Source organism: Miscanthus floridulus, chromosome 18 (genome assembly GCF_019320115.1).
Source record: "Miscanthus floridulus cultivar M001 chromosome 18, ASM1932011v1, whole genome shotgun sequence".
NCBI lineage: Eukaryota > Viridiplantae > Streptophyta > Magnoliopsida > Poales > Poaceae > Miscanthus > Miscanthus floridulus.
The window spans coordinates 106318593-106339226 of NC_089597.1; the positions used below are offsets into that span (position 1 = coordinate 106318593).

General features: G+C 42.6%; 1 protein-coding gene across 4 annotated transcripts; it reads right to left on the reverse strand.

Annotated features, from left to right (window-relative positions):
- Positions 1-959: 959 nt before the first annotated feature.
- LOC136522197 (phosphoenolpyruvate phosphatase-like) lies at positions 960-20388 on the reverse strand. 4 transcript variants are annotated; one of them, XM_066515989.1, is made up of 13 exons: positions 20186-20387; positions 18734-18930; positions 18450-18647; positions 17992-18103; positions 17132-17355; positions 16855-16993; positions 12603-12763; positions 7027-11555; positions 3772-3932; positions 2266-2724; positions 2049-2170; positions 1656-1817; positions 960-1473 (listed from the first exon to the last, which is right to left on the reverse strand). In XM_066515989.1, the coding sequence occupies exons 2-7, from the start codon at positions 18902-18904 to the stop codon at positions 12702-12704; spliced, it is 906 nt and encodes a 301-aa protein (XP_066372086.1). In that variant the 5' UTR covers positions 18905-18930; positions 20186-20387; the 3' UTR covers positions 960-1473; positions 1656-1817; positions 2049-2170; positions 2266-2724; positions 3772-3932; positions 7027-11555; positions 12603-12701. The 4 variants fall into 4 exon arrangements, with proteins under 4 accessions (XP_066372086.1, XP_066372088.1, XP_066372087.1 ...); XM_066515991.1 differs by lacking the exon at positions 12603-12763; XM_066515990.1 differs by lacking the exon at positions 7027-11555.
- Positions 20389-20634: the final 246 nt, after the last annotated feature.

Genomic DNA, 20634 nt, shown 5'->3' on the forward strand with positions numbered 1-20634 from the left:
TGGAGCAGTTTCTTTTTTAAAAGGACTAGGAGTATTGTGATACTACCTTCGTTCCAAAAAGAATATAACCATCACACCTTGAGGAGTCAAAGATTTTTAATTTTAACCAAGTATAATAATAAGCATCATTAGATTAGTCTGAAATATATTTTTATAATAAACTTAATTGGATATTCAAATGTACATAATATCTTCTATAAATTTAGTAAACCTTAGAGATTCTTTGACTTCTCAGGAAGAGAGATTTACATTCTTTTTTGGACAGAGTGAGCATTTTGGACGAGTTACTTACTTGCGGGACAAGAAGGAATTAAATAAGGTAAGTTGTGTCAAGTGTGGAGTTTTGCCCTCAATATTAGCATTTTGGACGAGTTACTTACTTGTGGGACAAGAAGGAGTTAAAGCTAGTGAATGTTTCGAGTGGGAATTACTCCAAAGGCAAGTGGGATTAGTTTGAGGCGTCGATATCCAGCGGTTTGAAAATTACTTGGACTCGGTTTTTGAATCACCAGTATGAATTGAAGAGACATTTTTTTTGTTTTTTTATATATATTCCAAGGGGAAGCGAAGGTTTTTTGTTCACTGAAAAATCTAAATCATAAAGCAAAGCAAGAATAAAAAGATTGTGACTGTGACGTGGACGATTCAACGAAATGGTAGAGAACTCTCTCCAGGTGACGTGCGAAAGATTTTATTTGCAATAATAAGGTTGGCGGAGCAGGGCATAGGCCCTGTTGTGAGAGAAAAACACTGTTCTGGCTGAAAAAAAAGCCAAACTGAGTCAGATATGGGGTAACGGGGATTAAGATGGTAACTAGTATGTGCAAAGAAAGGTACAGGTCAGATAGTAGGATCCATGCAGATCATCACGCTACCGGTTCCAGGATAGGCTGGCTTCATGGGATTGGGCCAGGTCTCAGTTTAAGAATGGTCTAGCCGACCTACTGCACACTTGTCCGTTTCTCAATGGGAGAATTCATATCACCAGCATGTGTCCACATTTTAGCTCATAACTCGGCAATGAGATGGAAAGGGATTAATCCACAGATAACAAATCTCCACTGGCCACAACGCAGAGACAGGCGAAAATGGTTTCCGGATAACAACGGTGGACACTAATGTTTATTGTATGTACGTATGTAAAATGTTACATATGTACGGATACAGCCGTACTATTTCCACTATTTTCATACAAGTACAGCATTCAAAATTTCAGATCCACAGAGGTCACCGTGGCTCCTTTGGCATGAAATCAGGTAGCTGGACTTGCCATTGCCAGTCTGATGACCGGCTCTGCTGCTTCCAAGAGAAGCGGGCACTAGCAACATTGCTGCTATGCTGCGATTGTTCCACAAAGTTCATGCTGCGTGACATCCTGCGAGACCGGCTTCCTAGAATAGGGAAATCAGATCCTCAAGGCTCTCGAGATGGAAATGGTTCTTCTTCAGCCTCCTGCGACGCGTGCTGCTTGTCCTGTGCACCAAACAGTTGGTATTTCAGTCAGTTGGGTGGCAAGAGCTAAGGAAACACAATTGCAAATTACGAAAGGTTATAGTCAAAGTGGCAGGAATTGAGCTCATAACGGAAGCAACAGATGCACATTACATTTGAAAATAATGCTTGCCCTAGAAAAAAACCATAAGTAGGACACGCACCAATATTGGTTATGAAACACCACAGTGTCTGCTGGAACAGGATTCCCATCATCATTTCTGTTCCACTGGTAGACAGCATGAGTCCTGTTTTTCAGTTGTAAAATTGAATGACCATAACTGGCCTCCCTGAACGCTGAGTAGTCTGGCTGGGGGTCATAAAACCTGCAAAATGGTGGGTTAGCCCAACAGGCAAGGCTCGTAAGACTTCGGAAAAAAAAATGAAATCAATAATGTGAAGGAGAAACTATCTATCTCTGATGCTAAGGTGAGACGAGACTAGAAAGTGGAAACCTCCTCAACCACAATTTTCCTTCTAGTAGGCCAGATGAGTGTATGAGTTCAGTAAACATAATAGCACCAATAAAACGTTTGCCGGCTATTAGTTCCTCTCACCTTGAAGCAAGTTCTTCTTGGTTGCCTCCATCACCAACTGTTATGTAAACGGGAGCAGACTTGTTTGGCACTGGATATCGATTTCCCGATGTTATGTTGTAGTTGACATTAGAAATGCGGTACTGCAAGTGTAGGGTATCAATGAGAAATCAACATTCAGATATCTGATTCAACTCTGAACAAATGGAAGGAAACTTTGTTGAAGGGAAGAACTTACTGATCTCTCATAAGCATGAACATGCCCTGCAAATACCAAGTCGACCTTGTGACAGAACCGCCCAATTTATATAAGATCAAGTACGGTTGTCCCCGATAACACGTTGACACACCCATACTTTCACTCATATAAACCCGGTAGTCCGCCGAGTGTCCCGAAAGACCTCGGTAAATCAACATCACAACCAAGATCACGTGATTAAGCAAATACACATCACATACATCGGGTTGCAGCGGAAATAATATTAAAAAGGGGTTAACAATTAATAGTACAAGTTTGGGGTTTCAAAACTGCTTAGTGGAAACAACATAGCTTTCAAATGATTACATTAATATAAGTTCCAAATATATTGCTAGCATAGTGACATCATCCGACAAAAGCATATAGAGGAGAAGTAAGTATAGAATCACCGAGCCCACCGGTGGTTAGCCACCATCATCAACAGGTCGAGAACATCACCTGCAACAAGGTGGGATAAACCCTGAGTACTCGAATGTACTCAGCCAGACTTACCCGTCGGAAACCAAAACAAATGACACCAAGGATTATGCATGGCTTTCTTTAGTGGGCTAGCTGACTTGTTTGCGAAAAGCATAAGCTATCATGAAGAAACCATTTTTTTTTAAGTACTTTGCATCATCTTTATTATGGCCTATCCATCTAGGTAAGCACCTGTACTATAGCAATCACTTGATTAACCAATAACATCCAGTTACCAATTTAGATTTAGCATATCCCATACCATCCAGATAACCATCATTGTTCCATAATAACTCGAGTCAAGTGCTCACTATCCAGGAGCGATGGCGATTCGAATCGATTCCTAACCAGCTGGTGATTTATTCCTTACACAAACCTCACTCACCCGCTAAAGTGAGATATTGATCACCGAGTCAACTTTCCAGGAATCTCGAGTTTGCCAGGAACCACATGTACCCGGGGGCCGACCGACTGCACTTTGGCCTTATCATCCCGCCCCCGTGTCCTACCACACCTGCTCCGGCACAGTGCGTTGCGGGCAATCTACTCGGCCCGAAAAATCTCCCAGCTTCGCGGTCGGAAGGTACTTTATCCGGCCAGCTAAATGTAAGGCATGCGTTCAACATGACTCGAGGGCCAACAACGATCGGTCCTTAATCGACACAGACGGAAACTAACAGCACCCCAGAACCCTGTCTGGTTGCCTCCAACTTTTTCCGTCCGGTCCCCAATTATCCATCACACATGGTTAATTCCAGGATATCATTCTTTCCATAGCTAAATTCTTTCAGTAACCACCTATAATGTAGGTGACCGGATATCACCGATCGCTACCGGTCTAAGCAAGGCTAAGCAGTTATTCGATCCTGACCTAACAGGGTAAAAAGGTAATAAGGTAGGCAAGGATAGTAATAAATGCATCAACGGTTTCAATCAACTCCTACAACTTAATGCAACAATATATAACTCATATATAGAAAGAATTGCTTTTATAAATTAGGAGACTTATAATGCTCCGAGGCTTGCCTGGGATCCGACACAAGTCAGTTCAGTTAGCTTGCACCATCCTGGTGACATCTTAGATCCTAGTACTCGCTTAGTCCTTCCATCTTCGGGACAGATCCATCAAACACTGTCTTCGGGTTTGGCTCCAACATCACGTCCTTCACGTGGTTCATCTAGCGTACCTAAATGAGATGCAAAATGCATGTGTATGAATGTGACGAATGGTAACACAAGATGCATCACATAAGCATTCAAGACAACACAAGATTATGTAAGACATAGACACCAATAGCTATTTAACTATCATCACACAACTAACTATAGAGAGCAAGCATATCAAGCATGACACAAGTTTAATAAGGTCACAAGTATCATAACTTGATCATCAACAAAGCCACACTTAGCAATATACAAGCAAACAACTATAATTGGAATCTGTCAATTTCTGGACATGCAAATAGCAGCTATAAGATTTAGCTATAACTGGAGTTACATAAATCCAAATGACTTGCAAGAAGACATTATGGAAAGCTTATGAAATTTTCTACAATTCATCTTTAATCATCTTAGCATGATTCTCAAGTTAACAAGGTTAAACAGGCACATTTATCAAGGCTGGTCCAGAAATTCCAGAAAGCTACAATTTCTGAAGACCAACTTAGAACAGTCATAACTCACAAACTACTTGTCCACATGCCATGAAAATTTAACACAAGCTAGTTAGGTGAGTTATCTACAACTTTCTTATTATCATCTTAAGATGATTCTACAGTTAGAAGGGTCAATTAATCCAATAATTGCATCGCTATCCAAAACATAGACAGAAACTGACATGCCACTTTAAACAACTATAAATGGAGTTATACAGGTCCAATAAATATGGTTCTAGACTTTTTAGAAAGCTTGTCAAATTCTAAGCAACTTTTTTGTAAACACCTAAAGCAAATTCTACTATTAAGAAGACCCCACAATACCAACAAGGTAACCCTGTCAGAGTTTGGGCAGAAACAGCCACTGATACTTAAGCAAGTATAACTCAAGATCTACTTAGCCAAAAATCATGATCTTTAGCTTTTTGAAAAGCTTAATAAAAGTACTACAACTAATGTATTTTCACCCCGTCATGATTCATAACTTAACTGAGCCAATTAATTCAAACATGCAGAACTGTTCAGAGTAGAAGCAAAGCAATACAGGGCATTTGTTATTTTTATAACTCTTAAACTATAAATCCTAAACTCCTGAAATTTTTACCAGACAACAACAATCACCTTAGTAGCACTCCACAAAAATTTCACATTTATTTGAGCATAAAAACTGCAGTTATGAAAAAGACAAGTAAGACTAGCATTCAAACCCTAACCTGCATAGATCTATTTTTACAGCTAAAACTTTAAACTAAAATATGCCATATTATAGATCTACTGCATAGACAATTTCACAAGGATTCCAAAAAGTCCTCATTTTCTATTTTATGATTTTTCTACTAATTAATACGAATTTTCAAAGTTCAACATTCAAATCTGTAAAAAGCAAAAGAAAAGGAATGTAAACTTGCATAAGGGTCCCTGCAGTTTCCACAAATAAAACCCGAACGAACAGATCCTTAACGGCGCTATTCATATGAGTCACCACTTCATCACTTAACCCCCTGGAAGACACTCTATTCATGCGCGTGGTCCATCTTCTCCTTCCTCAGGACGGCAGCAGGGCACGTCGGGCTCCAGCCCGTGCCGACGGCGGTGGAGGACGTCTGCGGCAAGGGAGAGGCGCTGTGGAGGCGCGGTGGTAGGGCGCACCCGTAGAAGGTCTTAGCGTGGCCGGTGACGGCCCATGGCCTCCTGGCCACGTGAGCAGGCGGCTGTGACCGCGGCCATCCTCGGCAGGCGAGCGCCGGCGGCGGCGGGCCGAGGAGAAGGGCAGCGCTAGCACCGGTGGGACCACACGCATCCATGGGACTGCTCGGTTGAGCCGGAGGTAGCCTGAGGTGGCTCGGCCACACGCGCACCCGCGGTCGCGGCGGTGCGGCAGCAGCCTCCGGCGAGGATTGGGGCTGGGAAGGGGCGCCTGGGTACGCCGTGCGACGGTGAGGGCTCTGGCGTTCACGGCTCGGACTGGGAAGGCGCGGAGGCCAGGGACAGTGACGGTGGGAAGCTCCAGCTCGCCGGCCATGGCGAGCGCGCTCTGTCGACAATGGCGGCGACTTCCGCGTGCGGCTAGAGAGCGAGAGAGCGAGTGGAGAGCGAGCCGGAGACAACAAAGGAGGCAGAGGGGCGAGTGAATGAAGCTCGGGCTCTCCCCAGCACGCTCGGCAAGGCAGGGCGCGTGGCACGGGCGTGGACGCGCGGCTGCACTGCATGGTCGCCACGATGACATTTCACCGAACACATGTCGTGCGAGGAAGTGGCTGGCGTGGGGCGCGTTTTTCAGCATATTCGGCTTGGATTCGGACCTGGGCGCCTGTAGCAAAGTTGTTGTCCACAAGCTGCTCTCCAACTTTTATTAAGGGTGCATAGACATTAAACTCTCGGATTAGTAGCTAATCAAGCCTCAAGCTGACATTGTCAGTGACTTAACAAGGGTTAAGTGTCGCTCTGCTTGAAGTCGAACTACTTGGTCCAAACATGGTCAAACTGATCCCAACCTTTTGTATGATCTTCTCCAATGAATTAGCTCCAACTTCTATTTTGGGGTCAAGTCAAGTTGCTTAACGAAAACACGAGAACGCGACATGCCAACGTCGACGACGATGAATTCCAGACTTAGAAAAATTCTAAGTCTGAAAACAGCCGCTGATTCAATCTTCGAGCATCCGTTTGACTTATTTCCAAGTTGATCTAGCTCTTGGTCCAAAAACAAAGTTTGTTCTACATGATATGGACTACAACTTTCATTTAAGGTCCAACCTCAAAACTGGTATAGAACCTGCTGTTCTACTTTGACCAAAGTAGGATCACGATGAAGCTTAAATTATCCTTTTTGATCCATTGGAGCATTTTCTTGGCATTTGCCCAACATGAACCTTTCATGACTTTTGTTGTAGAGTTCATCTAGAGTCATTTTGGCAAGGTTGCAAGGTTTGGTTGACATCTCATGTTCTCATTCACTTAATAGTGCAATTCAAGCACTTAGCAAAGTCATTCCAATAAGGATATAACTTATCATTTCATGTGACTTTTTGATTCCAAACTTCACGAAACTTTTCCATGGATCAATATAGATGGATATTGATGCGAGACACATGAAATGAGTACATCCAGCATTACTCAAACATACCTTTAAGAAAGGGCAGCATGTAAGCAATGGTGCATGGTCCAAGTTTAAGTGGTGGCTCTTTTCCATAGGTTTGACCTTGCCATCTTCATCATCACTTAACATGCTATGTTTGAGCTCAAACCCATTGCTTAATTGATGGCAAACACCTGGGGTGTTACAGCCCTCCCCCCTTAAAAGAATCGCGTCCCGAGATTCAGGACGAAAGACTTTTATGGAAGAGAGACATGCTACCAGTTTCCAATATCAACGATAGCTTTAGGCTACATAGCTTCAAGCATAAGAGAGGCTAATTTTTGTCAAGACACTTTCTGATACTTGTCCTTTGTAGTAAGTTTTGTCTGAAGAATTTCCTTCGTTGGCCTTCATGAAGTATGGTTACTTTGGGGGGAAATCCAAGATAGCAATGTCCTACGTACTTCGTCCTCGATGTACGAAGAGCGATACAAACGTAGACTAAATACTTGTAACATCTACTTCCTAAGTGGATATAGCACAGACCATATGGACTTTGCACTAGATGATAATCTTCTGAAGGATACTCGTTGCAATGGTTCCATGTGTGCAGTTCTCTTTCTCTGATAACAATATTGTATGGTCTGAGTCTACCGAGTGAGTGGTAAACCTAATAGCTGACTCTGTCGTTCTCGATGATCATTCCTTAGGAAGCCTTTGGATCCAGGTTGCAACAGTGATCTGGGTTGAATCTGATGCAACCTCTTGGGTAAAAACACATATAAGGTACCAAAGGTATGTCAGCATTGGAGAACCATTGACGTAGAAGGATATTAGCGAGGCTTGGAGGACAATACAAGTGCAAGTAATCACAAAACTAGGGACTAGTTCACTACCAAGCAGGTTGAGTACAATTTGCCTTCGTGGTGCAGTTGCACAGCAAGTTGGGTTGACTTGCATCGTAGCAAAACCAGCTTTCTTACTACATTTGTCGTCGAATCTTCCATTATAAGGCCAATCAATATCTCAAAAACCACAATCCAAAAATCCACGGTTTGACACCTTTCCAATTACTTTTGAATTGCAAGGGCACAATTTGACTTGTAGAACATCTTGACTGCTCAACTATTATCGATACGAGAGGACAAAGGTACGGCACAAACATGGGTGCAAGGAGTCTTCTCTAGGGCATGGAGGGTCGTCTAACAGCGATACACCTACAAGTTGTAATTCCTTGGCATGAATGACAAACACAACCGTCTAATGCAATTGATGATCGCAGTCACAGCGAAATTGCAGGTTCTAGACCCTTTTGTTTTCCATTCATATCTCACAAACTACTACTTCAATATGCACAAATTTTGGTGGGCATGTGGATCCATGGGTCTTCTAACTACTCACCAAAAATCAACTCAAACGGACACCGTTTGACCATCCAAATAATTCATCTACCAAAACTATTGTGTTCTGAAATGGCAGCAACCGAGCCTGACAAGATATCTCTCAAATCTGACGTTTTACTCAACCAATACTCAAACCAACTTAAGACATTGAAGGGCCTTAAGCAAGGAATGAGATCACCAAGTTTGGGGTCAATCCAACTTCGTTTGAGTCACTAATCGCCGGCGTGAAGATAACCGGTTTAGTGCCACAAAATCTGGACAGATTTCGTGTCCTCCCTTTTCTTCGCTCCACACGTTGAGGTGTGTGTTTGGCACTCTCTAACCTTTCTCATAGCAGCAGCAGTCTTTCTCTAGCTGAGGATGGAGGCTAGAGTTTTCCTTACATGCTTCTCTGGTAACACTTCAACCATCGTTCTAGACACCAACTTGACTATGCACAAGCATTTAACTGGTGGGATGTTTTCGCAGGGCACAAAACATTATTCCACATGTAGGGCATTTCTACATTGACAAGGAACCATTCCTATATATCCTTCGGCACTTCATCCAATAGAGTCCGGACACATGTGTAATTGGCACCTTAGGGCATAAAGATGCTGACTAAAATCAGGGACGTGCTTTCACTAGCTCATACCTAGCCGATACAACGTCTTGTACTATCTACGTGATTGTCCAAGATGGAATTGACTTGATAGCACATTTGGAGAAGAAGTAGCACTTGCATCGTGGGGCCAGGTTTGCTATTTCCTTGATCAACATTGTTCTGTGAAATCTGGCCTTCATAGTTACCAAATAGTCGTTACCTAACTGAAGACTAACTTTCCTACTGGTAACAAATCAGTTGTCCCTCAACACTAAAAAGGTTCCGAATCTTCACTCTTGATAATAAAAATTGTGGTCAAAGCCTATAGATGGTCGCCATTGAAGTCTGCAGAAAGGGGTCACACCAAAGAAGGTCGGTTCGTCTACGTGATCCTTATGCACCTAAAGATTGCGAACTTGGACAGGAACTCATATATATCAGGTGACCTATCACAGCACATAATATCCTGGTCCATTTATCATCCGACTGATAACTTGTTTAACCTTAAGTGTGGTGCACCTTTCTGATCCAATGAAAATGACATAAGTTGCTCACTAGATGATCGACGTCATTATAGGGACAGTCACGTCGAGTAGAGTCACTTGTCTACCACCTCTTGCAGTCTATTTATGTTCCTGTTAGTGACCTGTTCTTCAAAGGTTAACCGTTGGACTACTCCAGAAGGAAGTCCTATTGCATCTAGTTCTGCATATAGATCTCTTGACATGATAAGGAGAGATAACCAAGGAGGAGCTCAAGTGAGAATAACATATCGGTGTAGTTCTATAATGGATCATGACTAGAAACCTCGATACCAGCGCGTGCCGAGTAGCACAGCCTTGTGTGTGCACCCACAGGAGGCTCTCGGTTTCGTCGCGGCACCATAGATCGCTAATCGTGGCACCATTACTGAACATACAGCCCACAAGAAATCTCAAATGGCATAAATTGGGTTGCATAGGAGCAAGCACTATGCGAAGGAGGGGTAGCAAACAAAGGTAGTCACAAGGTTAGGAGTCAACAAGCAGGGGATCCGAAAATCAAAACACAACGCAAGAGAGCATAGCTTAATTGCCAAAGACAACTGAGCAGGGGACTTCTTGCCAAATTTCCATGTACGTCTTGTGTCCACCAAGTGATTACCAAAACTTGGACGTGGTTCTAGGATAGCGCTCTTCAACACTCATATGCTTACCGAGGACAAACGGGGTGATAACTATAGCACTAATTAGATAACAAGCATACATACCCACCACTTGGCTAAACTAGAGGACATTATAGGTTAGCATGTAACCACAATTATTTCTAGCAAGGCTAAGCACACACTTTTCTCAAGCACTTCCTATTCAAGCAACATGGAACAAGGCATTCTTGTTTAACTTCGCACAAGGAAGATAGTGCAATACATTGACCACAAGTTACTTAGTACTTAGAACAAAGGAAGGGAAGCATATTTATGCACAAGCACAATCATGATGCATGCTCATCCTATTCGTCCTCACGAAATTGCCAGCCTAAGGTGGCAATCACGTTCTATGTCGGTGGCATAACACGTACTCTCTCGATATATAGCTAGTCGTCAGCTACATTCAATCTACGCATTCGTGGTTAGCGTACCTGCAGGCAAATTCATTGCAGCCCATCCCCACAAGAGATAAATAAGCGCACAATGAAAACAGTAAACTAAGATACCCCCCATATACACATCCCCAGATATATATACTTCGGTATCCATAGCTACCCGGCAGATATACCCACAATTAAGTACCTTCATATATACATGTGTGTAACATGTAAATATTCCAGTAACCACAGCTAACTCTCCCCTAGACCGATAGTTGGATGGTCATGCTCTCACAACTCACACTTACCTGGGCGTAGAGGTAATTGATCCATACAGTACCATTCAAGCGAATGGCATCCATACAATAGCACGTCGTATGGACGACGAAAGAAAAATTGCAATAAAGTACATCCCTTAAAGTTAGTACTTAGATAGCCACCTAATAGTCCTTAACTGGACATAAAGAAAGATGTCGCTAGCATAGTTTTGCAAATAAGTTTTGACAAATTTGCCTGTAGCAAAAGTTTTAGTTAAAATAGACTTTTTAAAACCAAAACTTAGCTTTTAAAACTATGTACCTGACAGTATTATGCTTAATCTCGCTCTGATACCAGCTGTGACAGAACCACCCAATTTATATAAGATCAAGTACGGTTGTCCCCGCTAACACGTTGACACACCCATACTTTCACTCATATAAACCCGGTAGTCCGCCGAGTGTCCCGAAAGACCTCGGTAAATCAACATCACAACCAAGATCACGTGATTAAGCAAATACACATCACATACATCGGGTTGCAGCGGAAATAATATTAAAAAGGGGTTAACAATTAATAGTACAAGTTTGGGGTTTCAAAACTGCTTAGTGGAAACAACATAGCTTTCAAATGATTACATTAATATAAGTTTCAAATATATTGCTAGCATAGTGACATCATCCGACAAAAGCATATAGAGGAGAAGTAAGTATAGAATCACCGAGCCCACCGGTGGTTAGCCACCATCATCAACAGGTCGAGAACATCACCTGCAACAAGGTGGGATAAACCCTGAGTACTCGAATGTACTCAGCCAGACTTACCCGTCGGAAACCAAAACAAATGACACCAAGGATTATGCATGGCTTTCTTTAGTGGGCTAGCTGACTTGTTTGCGAAAAGCATAAGCTATCATGAAGAAACCATTTTTTTTTAAGTACTTTGCATCATCTTTATTATGGCCTATCCATCTAGGTAAGCACCTGTACTATAGCAATCACTTGATTAACCAATAACATCCAGTTACCAATTTAGATTTAGCATATCCCATACCATCCAGATAACCATCATTGTTCCATAATAACTCGAGTCAAGTGCTCACTATCCAGGAGCGATGGCGATTCGAATCGATTCCTAACCAGCTGGTGATTTATTCCTTACACAAACCTCACTCACCCGCTAAAGTGAGATATTGATCACCGAGTCAACTTTCCAGGAATCTCGAGTTTGCCAGGAACCACATGTACCCGGGGGCCGACCGACTGCACTTTGGCCTTATCATCCCGCCCCCGTGTCCTACCACACCTGCTCCGGCACAGTGCGTTGCGGGCAATCTACTCGGCCCGAAAAATCTCCCAGCTTCGCGGTCGGAAGGTACTTTATCCGGCCAGCTAAATGTAAGGCATGCGTTCAACATGACTCGAGGGCCAACAACGATCGGTCCTTAATCGACACAGACGGAAACTAACAGCACCCCAGAACCCTGTCTGGTTGCCTCCAACTTTTTCCGTCCGGTCCCCAATTATCCATCACACATGGTTAATTCCAGGATATCATTCTTTCCATAGCTAAATTCTTTCAGTAACCACCTATAATGTAGGTGACCGGATATCACCGATCGCTACCGGTCTAAGCAAGGCTAAGCAGTTATTCGATCCTGACCTAACAGGGTAAAAAGGTAATAAGGTAGGCAAGGATAGTAATAAATGCATCAACGGTTTCAATCAACTCCTACAACTTAATGCAACAATATATAACTCATATATAGAAAGAATTGCTTTTATAAATTAGGAGACTTATAATGCTCCGGGGCTTGCCTGGGATCCGACACAAGTCAGTTCAGTTAGCTTGCACCATCCTGGTGACATCTTAGATCCTAGTACTCGCTTAGTCCTTCCATCTTCGGGACAGATCCATCAAACACTGTCTTCGGGTTTGGCTCCAACATCACGTCCTTCACGTGGTTCATCTAGCGTACCTAAATGAGATGCAAGATGCATGTGTATGAATGTGACGAATGGTAACACAAGATGCATCACATAAGCATTCAAGACAACACAAGATTATGTAAGACATAGACACCAATAGCTATTTAACTATCATCACACAACTAACTATAGAGAGCAAGCATATCAAGCATGACACAAGTTTAATAAGGTCACAAGTATCATAACTTGATCATCAACAAAGCCACACTTAGCAATATACAAGCAAACAACTATAATTGGAATCTGTCAATTTCTGGACATGCAAATAGCAGCTATAAGATTTAGCTATAACTGGAGTTACACAAATCCAAATGACTTGCAAGAAGACATTATGGAAAGCTTATGAAATTTTCTACAATTCATCTTTAATCATCTTAGCATGATTCTCAAGTTAACAAGGTTAAACAGGCACATTTATCAAGGCTGGTCCAGAAATTCCAGAAAGCTACAATTTCTGAAGACCAACTTAGAACAGTCATAACTCACAAACTACTTGTCCACATGCCATGAAAATTTAACACAAGCTAGTTAGGTGAGTTATCTACAACTTTCTTATTATCATCTTAAGATGATTCTACAGTTAGAAGGGTCAATTAATCCAATAATTGCATCGCTATCCAAAACATAGACAGAAACTGACATGCCACTTTAAACAACTATAAATGGAGTTATACAGGTCCAATAAATATGGTTCTAGACTTTTTAGAAAGCTTGTCAAATTCTAAGCAACTTTTTTGTAAACACCTAAAGCAAATTCTACTATTAAGAAGGCCCCACAATACCAACAAGGTAACCCTGTCAGAGTTTGGGCAGAAACAGCCACTGATACTTAAGCAAGTATAACTCAAGATCTACTTAGCCAAAAATCATGATCTTTAGCTTTTTGAAAAGCTTAATAAAAGTACTACAACTAATGTATTTTCACCCCGTCATGATTCATAACTTAACTGAGCCAATTAATTCAAACATGCAGAACTGTTCAGAGTAGAAGCAAAGCAATACAGGGCATTTGTTATTTTTATAACTCTTAAACTATAAATCCTAAACTCCTGAAATTTTTACCAGACAACAACAATCACCTTAGTAGCACTCCACAAAAATTTCACATTTATTTGAGCATAAAAACTGCAGTTATGAAAAAGACAAGTAAGACTAGCATTCAAACCCTAACCTGCATAGATCTATTTTTACAGCTAAAACTTTAAACTAAAATATGCCATATTATAGATCTACTGCATAGACAATTTCACAAGGATTCCAAAAAGTCCTCATTTTCTATTTTATGATTTTTCTACTAATTAATACGAATTTTCAAAGTTCAACATTCAAATCTGTAAAAAGCAAAAGAAAAGGAATGTAAACTTGCATAAGGGTCCCTGCAGTTTCCACAAATAAAACCCGAACGAACAGATCCTTAACGGCGCTATTCATATGAGTCACCACTTCATCACTTAACCCCCTGGAAGACACTCTATTCATGCGCGTGGTCCATCTTCTCCTTCCTCAGGACGGCAGCAGGGCACGTCGGGCTCCAGCCCGTGCCGACGGCGGTGGAGGACGTCTGCGGCAAGGGAGAGGCGCTGTGGAGGCGCGGTGGTAGGGCGCACCCGTAGAAGGTCTTAGCGTGGCCGGTGACGGCCCATGGCCTCCTGGCCACGTGAGCAGGCGGCTGTGACCGCGGCCATCCTCGGCAGGCGAGCGCCGGCGGCGGCGGGCCGAGGAGAAGGGCAGCGCTAGCACCGGTGGGACCACACGCATCCATGGGACTGCTCGGTTGAGCCGGAGGTAGCCCGAGGTGGCTCGGCCACACGCGCACCCGCGGTCGCGGCGGTGCGGCAGCAGCCTCCGGCGAGGATTGGGGCTGGGAAGGGGCGCCTGGGTACGCCGTGCGACGGTGAGGGCTCTGGCGTTCACGGCTCGGACTGGGAAGGCGCGGAGGCCAGGGACAGTGACGGTGGGAAGCTCCAGCTCGCCGGCCATGGCGAGCGCGCTCTGTCGACAATGGCGGCGACTTCCGCGTGCGGCTAGAGAGCGAGAGAGCGAGTGGAGAGCGAGCCGGAGACAACAAAGGAGGCAGAGGGGCGAGTGAATGAAGCTCGGGCTCTCCCCAGCACGCTCGGCAAGGCAGGGCGCGTGGCACGGGCGTGGACGCGCGGCTGCACTGCATGGTCGCCACGATGACATTTCACCGAACACATGTCGTGCGAGGAAGTGGCTGGCGTGGGGCGCGTTTTTCAGCATATTCGGCTTGGATTCGGACCTGGGCGCCTGTAGCAAAGTTGTTGTCCACAAGCTGCTCTCCAACTTTTATTAAGGGTGCATAGACATTAAACTCTCGGATTAGTAGCTAATCAAGCCTCAAGCTGACATTGTCAGTGACTTAACAAGGGTTAAGTGTCGCTCTGCTTGAAGTCGAACTACTTGGTCCAAACATGGTCAAACTGATCCCAACCTTTTGTATGATCTTCTCCAATGAATTAGCTCCAACTTCTATTTTGGGGTCAAGTCAAGTTGCTTAACGAAAACACGAGAACGCGACATGCCAACGTCGACGACGATGAATTCCAGACTTAGAAAAATTCTAAGTCTGAAAACAGCCGCTGATTCAATCTTCGAGCATCCGTTTGACTTATTTCCAAGTTGATCTAGCTCTTGGTCCAAAAATAAAGTTTGTTCTACATGATATGGACTACAACTTTCATTTAAGGTCCAACCTCAAAACTGGTATAGAACCTGCTGTTCTACTTTGACCAAAGTAGGATCACGATGAAGCTTAAATTATCCTTTTTGATCCATTGGAGCATTTTCTTGGCATTTGCCCAACATGAACCTTTCATGACTTTTGTTGTAGAGTTCATCTAGAGTCATTTTGGCAAGGTTGCAAGGTTTGGTTGACATCTCATGTTCTCATTCACTTAATAGTGCAATTCAAGCACTTAGCAAAGTCATTCCAATAAGGATATAACTTATCATTTCATGTGACTTTTTGATTCCAAACTTCACGAAACTTTTCCATGGATCAATATAGATGGATATTGATGCGAGACACATGAAATGAGTACATCCAGCATTACTCAAACATACCTTTAAGAAAGGGCAGCATGTAAGCAATGGTGCATGGTCCAAGTTTAAGTGGTGGCTCCTTTCCATAGGTTTGACCTTGCCATCTTCATCATCACTTAACATGCTATGTTTGAGCTCAAACCCATTGCTTAATTGATGGCAAACACCTGGGGTGTTACAGACCTTGTACTTCACAAACCATTTCTCAAAAGCAGCCCTCATACTCTCACCCTCCATATAATGTGCCTCATTGCTGTTGTACATGGGAGAATGCATGAGAACGATAAGCCAAGGTGTCTTTTCCCTGTCCACGCGCTTGAATTCATGCTTCAGCCACAACCATTGAGGAGTGTATTTTACTAATAACCATCAGAAGTTTAGAAGTTAGGTCACAAGCTTGGATGGGAATATGCCACAAAAGAAACTAACAAATCAGCTACTAAAATCAAGCATGTTTCTGAAATCTAGTAGTATATAACTATATATGATGCCAATTTAAAGGGATTACTGTGAGAATGTACTCATTAGGGAAGCATTATTTGGCTAGTGAGAAATGACTACATTTCAGTCAAATCTTGCCTTCTGCGCAGGCTTGCAAATCCAAGTTCATTCATGAATTTGCAATGTTTTTGCATCGTGCGAAGAGGAGTTATTTTCACCTTATAAGTGACTGGGTAGATTCTTTTGTACAAACCTAGCTTCCTTTTCCTTGTTTGTTTGTTCAGTTGTTTACCTTTTTTTTCCTAATATATATATTTATTCAGTATAAGGGTTCGCCCCGCCTGTTTCTTTCAATTAGGGAAGCACTAACACCTATTTTCCACCCAACACTACAGGTTACAACTGCTCATCACTTAACTGCATTTAAACTTTCACTTTTCACCAAAAGCAAAGGAATCTCAGATATATAAATAAAAGTATCAAGGTGTAACACACAAATGACTTTAAACTTCTTGCAGCCAGAGAACTCCATATCTATGGCAGAAACAAAAGAAAACAAGCTTGAAGAGAATGTTACCAAATGGAGAGTAGCTAGACAACACGATGATATGAGCAGATGCACGCCTGACAGCATACCACATAGGAGAACTGCTCTTTGATGCCAAATATGGAGTCATATATCTATGCAGATATGGCTTGAATGTAGAAGTTTCTCCCTGGAAATATCAAATAAAAAAATAAAGAAGTTACTGAAAGAAAAGACAAGCATGTTTTTTTTTTTCTTTTAAAACAGGTTTAGGTAGTTATGTTCAAATGGAAGGTGCTGTATTAGCAAAGATGTGAACATAAATTACCAGATCAGGCCTGTACTCTATTTCATGGTTTCCAGCATTCCAAATCCATGGCTGGTATGCAGTACTGCTCTCAACAAATCGACCCCAAGAATCCCAACGAATGCCATCATTATGTTCATATCTATCAGCATACGACAAGTCCCCAACAAATAGAACAGTTTGACCTCCAGTTTTCTCATAGTGTTGAAGAGTTGAGAGAGAATTAAATGTTTGCCCCAGATCACCTGGAACAACAGAGATAGAAAGAGTTGGGATCAATCTGCTCAAAGCGCTGAATCAGTAATACTAAGGCAATATTATTTGCCTAACTTTTGTCCATGACGACTAATCGATTTTCTATTTTCCCAGAATGCCTTTTATGGAAGGTCAGAGTGCATATCAGGAGTTGTTTCAGAATATACAAGGTAAGATTGTAAATATAGCCATTAACCAGGCTTCATCATTATATAGCGTAAGCTGATTTAAATCAACACATGTTTGCTGTACTCAACACCTATACTATCCATTTGGGGCTCTGCTCCCTCAGATATACTGACACTCTCTGACGGTGTCGTGGGGTGTGTGTGTGGGGGCGGTGGGGGCAGGATGTCTGCACGGCGGTGGGGATAGGTGTCCCTTCAGTCATGTGACATTTTCTACGGTCAGCATTGCAGAGGTAGCTAGCCCACACAGTATTGTTTGCTCCAATTTCTACCTTGATAGGCAAGGTCAAAAGCAATCTGTGACCAATAGTTTCTGTCATTTCACACAGCTCTGTATCATGCAACCTAGCTAGGGCAGGGGTTGATAGAGGTCCAACACAATTGAACGGCAATATGCAGTGATCTAAAGTAATAATAATTAAATAAGGAAAGACAAACCTATGATGCCAAATGTGTATGATGCATCTGGATCAATTGCTGGAGGCGTTTCAAACCAGAATTCTCGAGCTGAATCTCCGCTTCCAATCTTGTAATAATATTTAGTGTTATACTGCAAAGTGCAAACAATAAAGTTACAGCATATATTTGGAATTTTACATAGCATCATGTTAGAATAAAATAACCTTGTACAGTTGAAATTCGATAAAGAAAATTTCTGTGGCCAATCCAACGTGTGCATACTACTTGAGAGGTAGCTGTGTAAATAGCATTCTAAAAAGTAGCTGCATTAATAAATTTGTTTCATCAAGAGAAATCTATCTCTATTAAAGAAGCATTGTGTTTGAGTTATGATATTTGGCAGGGTGAATAGTGTGCAGGGCAAACATTTTGAATAAGAATATAACATTAAGCCTGAATTGAAGTATAGAAAAAAATGAAACCTATTAGTATATTACCTCAAGGCCATCAACAAGGCAATGGTGTATGTATCCAGATTTGTAATCGTAAAACGTATAATTCGTTGTTGTTCCTTCTGCTTTCTGGTCATATTGCTTCTCCTTGCCATAAAACACTTCACTTGGCCCAGGTTCTTCTGGAGTAACCCAAGATACAATAATTGCCTTTCCATCATAGTCACCTTGGGTGATATGAACCTGGTACCAGCATGATGTAAGCACTAAACAGACTGTACAATGATAGCACTAATAATGAGCTGGAATCTGGTGACAAAATTACTTACCTGCTGTGGAGCATTGTATCCCTTTGGAATCGCAAACCATTCACTATCTAGAGGTATATCTGTAGATGGGAACTCTGTGCGCACATAAGAGCTTGTTCGACCAGAGGCAACACCACTAACCAGGCATGAAAGAACATGTAGCGATAACACGAGCAAGCCCCAGCCCCTCATTGATTCAGGAGTTGACGTTACTCAGCCTAAAATTACAAAATCAATTTGCAAAAATGCTTAAGAGATTCAATGGATTGCAAATGAGCTAGTTTTCACTGATCACACAACAGAAATATTATAGCAATAAACCAGCAACACTGTATTACTACTACACAAAAGACTTGGTCAGAAGAATAGCAACTAAAGTTATTAAATTGTGTAAGAGCAGCAGAACACATAGTTTTCATTAGTTTGATACTTCGATATTACCACGATTAGCCTGAGATCATCACTGCGGTCTTAGATACAATGTCAACAGATGGCTAAAGAAAAATTAACCTTACCTCATTATTGTGATATTGCCAAACATGACACACTGCCCTTAAATGCAAATATGATCACTCATCTATTATATAGTAAAAGTAGGTGGCAAGTCTTTTGCAGAAACCAAGGAAGGAGGAACCTTTTAGAAAATCTCACAGAAAAGGAGAACATCCAATTTTCCAGCTATTAGTCTGGTGGACCCAACCCATGATTAATATATATCATAACCATTTGAGGTTACTAGGAACCTATTTTAATCCAACTGTAAAGGGTAGAAAGAATCTTGAACCTACAGCCCGTACTCTAGCATGGAAAAAAACGAATAAGAGAACACGACCAAACTACATATTTATTGGCCGTAGAGCTGTCATTCAAGAAATAGTAAGAGCAAACAAATAGAAGAAAGAACATACGGAGCAGCACAAGTGTACAGATGAGGAAGGACAAACGAAGACAGAGAAGTCTTTCCAGTTTTCAGCACCTGATAACATGCATTCAATTCCAACGACAGTACCTCTCTTTACTTGTTTTTTCCTGGATGAGCTAAAGGTGTGCAGAAAATAGGAACTATCCCAACAATTGAATTCATTTCTGCTTGGGATTTCATACTCCCCATCCATCTAACAAGAGTAGTAGTTCTAACTGTTTTTTTTCTTAACACGTCAGTAGGTTCAGGACATAATAAGTTCTGCACGAACATCAATTCGCACGAGTTTCGTTGTATCCCCGACTTAATTGGGCACCAAGACCTCAAGAAGTAGTGTGGTGCCAGCCAACTAGTGTGATCTTGAGCCTGATGAAGACGCAAAGGAACCTAGGCAAAACATGGATGGATGGATTTGGACTAACAGGACACCACGCAGCAGCACGCCAATACACAACACACCGAGCCAACGTAGAGACAGAGACAGAGAAGATTTGGATCTGCTAGCGAACAAGACCAACTCTTCAGAGAAACGGAGGCCGTCCTAGGATTACCTGCCAACGAAAGAGGAGACCAATTGGCGCCCGGGTGGATCTCCGCTCCACGCCTCCACAAAGGAGGGGATGAGCAATGGCGGCAGCGCACCCTGGAGCGGCAGGTGCAGGAGCCTCCCGGCGGGCTCGTGCTCGGCGGCGCTGCCGCAGCGTTGGCAAAAACACCAATCACAATCAGTCAGTTTGGCGAGCAAACTAAGCCGTGACGGAACGGCAAAGAGAGAGAGCCCCAGACGCCAGCACGGATCGGGATGAGTCACACTAACTGACAAACGGGTCCCACCTGTCGACATCCCTCGTAACTCGGTCCGGTTGGTTGCGCCGCGGGCCCGCCACCGTCACCTCACAGATTCCAGTTCGCTGGGCCGGATCTGACCGTCAGGATGGATAGCCCAAATAGACCCAAATAGAGCCCATTGCGTTTGAGCACAAAAAAGAGCCCATTACTC

Excerpts from the sequence above, each read along its gene's own strand:
- LOC136522197 (XM_066515988.1), bottom strand. The coding sequence starts at position 18,904 with ATGAGGGGCTGGGGCTTGCTCGTGTTATCGCTACATGTTCTTTCATGC. Across the intron at positions 16,994-17,131 it reads TAGAGTACAGGCCTGATCTG|GGAGAAACTTCTACATTCAA; the intron begins GTAATTTATGTT and ends TGATATTTCCAG. Across the intron at positions 16,196-16,854 it reads GTCTAGCTACTCTCCATTTG|TAAAATACACTCCTCAATGG; the intron begins GTAACATTCTCT and ends GATGGTTATTAG.